Source organism: Anolis sagrei, chromosome 3 (genome assembly GCF_037176765.1).
Source record: "Anolis sagrei isolate rAnoSag1 chromosome 3, rAnoSag1.mat, whole genome shotgun sequence".
Classification (NCBI taxonomy): Eukaryota; Metazoa; Chordata; class Lepidosauria; order Squamata; family Dactyloidae; genus Anolis; species Anolis sagrei.
In genome coordinates, this window is record NC_090023.1 from 10,071,747 (window position 1) to 10,076,677 (window position 4,931).

Here is a 4,931-nt window from a genome sequence, read left to right on the forward strand (position 1 = left end):
TTAAAAGCAGATTGTATTTATTCATAGTTTATTAATAAGATTGCAGTCCTTCTTTATATCAGATATTCTGCCCTAAATGCTGACATACATTGAAAACAAGTCAACATACATAAGAGACATGCTATAGCTGTTTGCAAAGTCTTCAGCGAATGGGTTGAAAGCCCTCCAGGACTTCTGCCATGGTTTTCTTATCTATCAAAAGAAAAGGAAACACTCTTCAAAAAGCCAAATTGCACACAATTCACAAGATCTTGTAACATGGTGTAAAAAACTAACTCTGAATCCTATGATCAAACTATGCAACATGCATTGAGGCATTTTTCCCCAGTTTGGTCCCTCTTTACATCTGTTGAGCTATATTTCCCCTTAATGCCAGCCAGCATGGCCATTCTTCCTGCCAAACAAAACTGAGACGTTCCAAAGTTATGTCCATGGAAAAGGGTAATATACTAACTAAATTCAAAAGGGGCAATATTCTGATTCCAGAAGAGATCGGTTTTGAATATACTGGCTCTTATATTCATATTTGCTCCTTACTTTCGGGGGAGGTCTTATTTTTTATGTACAACAATCTGCATTTATTCATGTAGAAAAGAAAATTATTCACATACAGTCATGTCATCTTCTTCTGAAACACTGCCATAATATTATGTCAATAATGTTATTTATTTATAATTATATATTAATATTATTATTTTTTAATTCAATACGTTCGTTGTGAGTTGCAACAGATGTGTTACCAGTAAATGCATCCGTCTGGCTGACAATCTTAATTGGGGAAGTTGACCATAGAGCAGTGGTTCTCAACCTGGGGTCCCCAGATGTTTTTGGCCTACAACTCCCAGAAATCCCAGCCAGTTTACCACCTGTTAGGATTTCTGGGAGTTGAAGGCCAAAAACATCTGGGGACCCCAGGTTGGGAACCACTGCCATAGAGGGTGCACCTACACTACCAAATTAATGCAGTTTGACATCACTTTCACTACCATGCCTCAAGGCAATGGAATTTTGGGAGTCTTCATCCCCTCACGGAGAAAGGAGAGGTATAAATAAAGCAAGTAAATAATTAAAAAATAATAATGGTCTTACAAGGTTCTATCCTTCTTTGCCAAAGAGTCCTGATGCTTCACCAAATGACACCTCCCAGGATTCCAAGGCATTGAGCCATGGTATCAAAACTGCATTCATTCTACAGCAGTGGTTCTCAACCTGGGGTCCCCAGATGTTTTTGCCCTACAACTCCCAGAAATCCCAACCAATTTACCAGCTGTTAAAATTTCTGGGAGTTGAAGGCCAAAAACATCTGGGGACCCCAGGTTGAGAACCACTGTTCTACAGTATAGAAGCAGACTGAGTCATGCTGGAAGAACTAGAAATCTTAGAGAGGCGTTCTCTTAGGTAAGGAAACCTAGACATTTCCTTATTTGCAGTTTTTCACTTTCATGGGGGTCCAGTGACTCTAACCCCAACAAATGTGGAGGAATGACTGTAACTAAAGTTCTCCTTTTTGGTTATACATAATGGGGGGAAAACCCTCAAAAATATGACCAAAGACCCATGTACTCCAGGACCCAGTTCTTGGAGTGGTCAACAAGATACATGTGAGTGAATCTGCCCATGGAAGTCACTCTACATAGAACCATTTGACGTAAAGTACCTTTTTCCTTAAAGTCTTCAGGGTGGTGCCTTATGTACTCAGAGATGTCTCTGTCTCTTTTTGCATATGTGTAATTGGCTCGTCTTACAAGGTAGTGGCCAAGGTAGAAGCCCGCAGAAAGCCACAGGAGTTGCCGATGGACCCCTGGAACATAACAAATACAGGGTTGCTGTGAGTTTTCCGGGCTGTATGGCCATGTTTCAGAAGCATATATAAATACAAACAGGAAGAGTGAGGAATGCCTGGTAGATGGCCAGAAATCACAGCACAGTACTTCAAATTCATTTTTTTAAAAAGCAATAACAATGAGATTAAGTAAGTATCAATATTTATTTATTTATTTTGCATATTTGCATCCCATCCTTTTCACCCTCAGACTCAGGGCGGCTTCACAATTCTTTCAATGCCAACAACAGTAGTAAATGATAAAAGCTATTAAAACATAAAATTATTAAAACATTGTTTAGTAATTAATCAATAAGCATAGCATCAAAACTGGAATGGCAAGCATCATTCTAAAATCGGTGAATGCTTCCTTGCTCAGAGAATAGATTCCTAAGAGTCTGAATATTTATTCATGGAATCAACTGGCCCCGTTCATGTCACTTTCCTCCCAAACCAAAGTCCTGATTAGAGCCGTTTATTTCTCTAGAGAAGGGGTCCTAAAACTAAGGCCCGGGGGCTGGATACGGCCCTCCAACGTCATTTACCCGGCCCTCGCTCAGGGTCAACCTAAGTCTGAAACCACTTGAAAGCACACAACAACAATCCTATCTCATCAGTCAAAAGCAGGCCCACACTTCCCACTGAAATACTAATAAGTTTATATTTGTTAAAATTGTTCTTCATTTAAATTATTGTATTTTAAGTGTTTTTGCACTACAAATAAGATATGTGCAGTGTGCATAGGATTTCATTCATGTTTTTTTCAAATAATAATCCGGCCCTCCTACAGTTTGAGGGACTGTGACCTGGCCCTCTGTTTAAAAAGTTTGAGGACCCCTGCTGTAGAGCATGCTGGATCTGTAGGAAACAAACAATCTTTATTTCGTCGAAGGCTTTCATGGCTGGAATCACTAGGTTCTTGTGGGTTTTTTCGGTCTATAGAGCCATGTTCTAGAGGCATGTTTAGTTTCGCCTGCATCTATGGCAAGCATCCTCAGAGGTTGTGACCTCACAACCTCTGAGGATGCTTGCCATAGATGCAGGCGAAACGTCAGGAGAAATGCCTCTAGAACACGGCTCTATAGCCCGAAAAAACCCACAAGAACCTAATCTTTATTTCTCCAGATTTGTTTTTCTTGTTTGGATGTTTAGTGGGATAGGTTATTTCCCCATCCAGCTTGGGTTCTCTCTTCTGTTTGGCCACAACTCTTCAAACTCCAAAGGCAGGGGGAAATCATCCTAGTACCTGAAACCGGATCAAAGCAATGCTTTCAGGAACTGACACTGAGAAATAGCCAGCTCCTACCCACCCCCCCTCTTTGTGGATTTCAGCATTCACAGATTTGATTTTCATGCTCTCTCTAGAAATCTCTAGGTTCTCTAATGTGACTTCTGCCAGAAGTCGACTAGAGTCACGTAGAGAACATAGAGAATCTAGAGAACACTTTCCAAGGCATTTGTAAGTCCTCCGGTGCAATTCTATGTTCAATTTTTGCCAGAAGCGGACTATAGCTCTGCACTAGAGGATCTCGCAATTGCAAAACAGATGTTCCCTCAGGGAGTGGGGGGACAGCATTTTTTAAATTCACCTTTCCTCCACTCACACAGGGTCCTGCACCCATAAACCCATCATAGAATAATAATAATAATAATAATAACAATATTTGTACCCCGCCACCATCTCCCCAAGGGACTTGGTGCAGCTTGCATGAGGTCGAGCCCAAATACAACAATACAAGCAATAATAACAACAATACAAGCAATTAAAATAAAAAACACAGACAATAAAATATGCAACAATTAACAATAAGACAACGCACAATTAAAACAATGGGAAGGCCAAATGTAAAATTAAAATTGGAAATGATGCCGGGACATGGGCGAAAAGGTGAAAGTGGCGTTTGTGGAAAACGTACAAGCAGACCTAATACGTAAAGTGCTTTGGACGAAATAAATAAATAAATAAATAAATAAATAATATTAATTGTACTGTTTTATTTGCTTGCTGCTTTGTTGTTTTACCAATGTGTTGTTGGGTTTGGCCTCATGTAAGCTACCCCGAGTCCCCTTGGTGAGATGGTGGCGGGGACGAGGGACAGGGCCTTCTCGGTGGTGCCCCCCCGGCTGTGGAACACCCTTCCTGTGGACATCAGGACATCCCTTATGACATTCCGCAAGAGACTAAAAACGTGGTTGTTCGAGAAGGCATTTGAGTAAGTGCTGCAACAATTGGCAATGACGATTGGAACGGAACATGGATAATGAGATTTGGATTGTGATTCAACGATGAGACGACGCGAATGACTTAGTGTAATTGTATTATTGATAGTGATGCTGTTTAATGTTGTTTTGATATTGCTGATGTTGTAAATTGTACCTGATTTTATATGTTGTACACCGCCGTGAGTCGCCCCAGGGCTGAGAACGGCGGTCTACAAGTGCAGTAAATAAATAAATAAATAAATAAATAATTATTATCTCCATTCCTATCATTTGAAACCATTGTTCCGAGTCCTAGTTCCAAGGACAGCAGAAAACAAGCTTGCTCCCTCCTCCCTGTGACTTCCTCTCACATATGTATACATGGCTCTCATGCCTCCTCTCCACCTTCTCTTTTTCAGGCTAAATATGCCCACTCCAGCTCTTTAAGCCGCTCCTCATAGGGATTCATAGTCTCCAGACCTTAGATCATTTTAGTCTCTCTCTCTTCCTCTAAGCGGGATACTTCCCAGTTTAGAGTCAATCTCTCTTTACTGGGCACAGCTTTCCAGGTAAAGAGGTGTCTGACCAAAGCAATAAATGCAAAAAATAAATATAAATAAATAAATAAGCAGAATAGAGGGGCGCCATGACTGACCGGATCTGAGGGCGGGCCTCCGGTTGACGGCATTGTCACCAAGGGCGGCCACCCAGCCCATGAAGGCTCCCCAGACCGAGCCGTGGTTGAGCAGCGGAGGGGGCGGCAGAGAGAAGACCTCGTCCGGCAGCCTCAGGAAGAAGACCATGGCTGCCTCCCTCAAGGGCCCAAGGACGAGGCACGAGTCCGTCCCCTAACACGGCCCCCCTCGCAACGCGCGCCGCCAGCACAAACGTTCCGCCGCTTTTGGTT

At 42.0% G+C, this 4,931-nt stretch overlaps 1 protein-coding gene across 1 annotated transcript; it reads right to left on the bottom strand.

Moving 5' to 3' along the window:
• NDUFC2 (NADH:ubiquinone oxidoreductase subunit C2) lies at positions 1-4,931 on the bottom strand. The gene is made up of 3 exons (XM_060771223.2): positions 4,680-4,931; positions 1,658-1,801; positions 1-192 (listed from the first exon to the last, which is right to left on the bottom strand). Exons 1-3 carry the CDS (start codon positions 4,825-4,827, stop codon positions 143-145), a joined length of 342 nt encoding a protein of 113 aa, XP_060627206.2. The 5' UTR covers positions 4,828-4,931; the 3' UTR covers positions 1-142.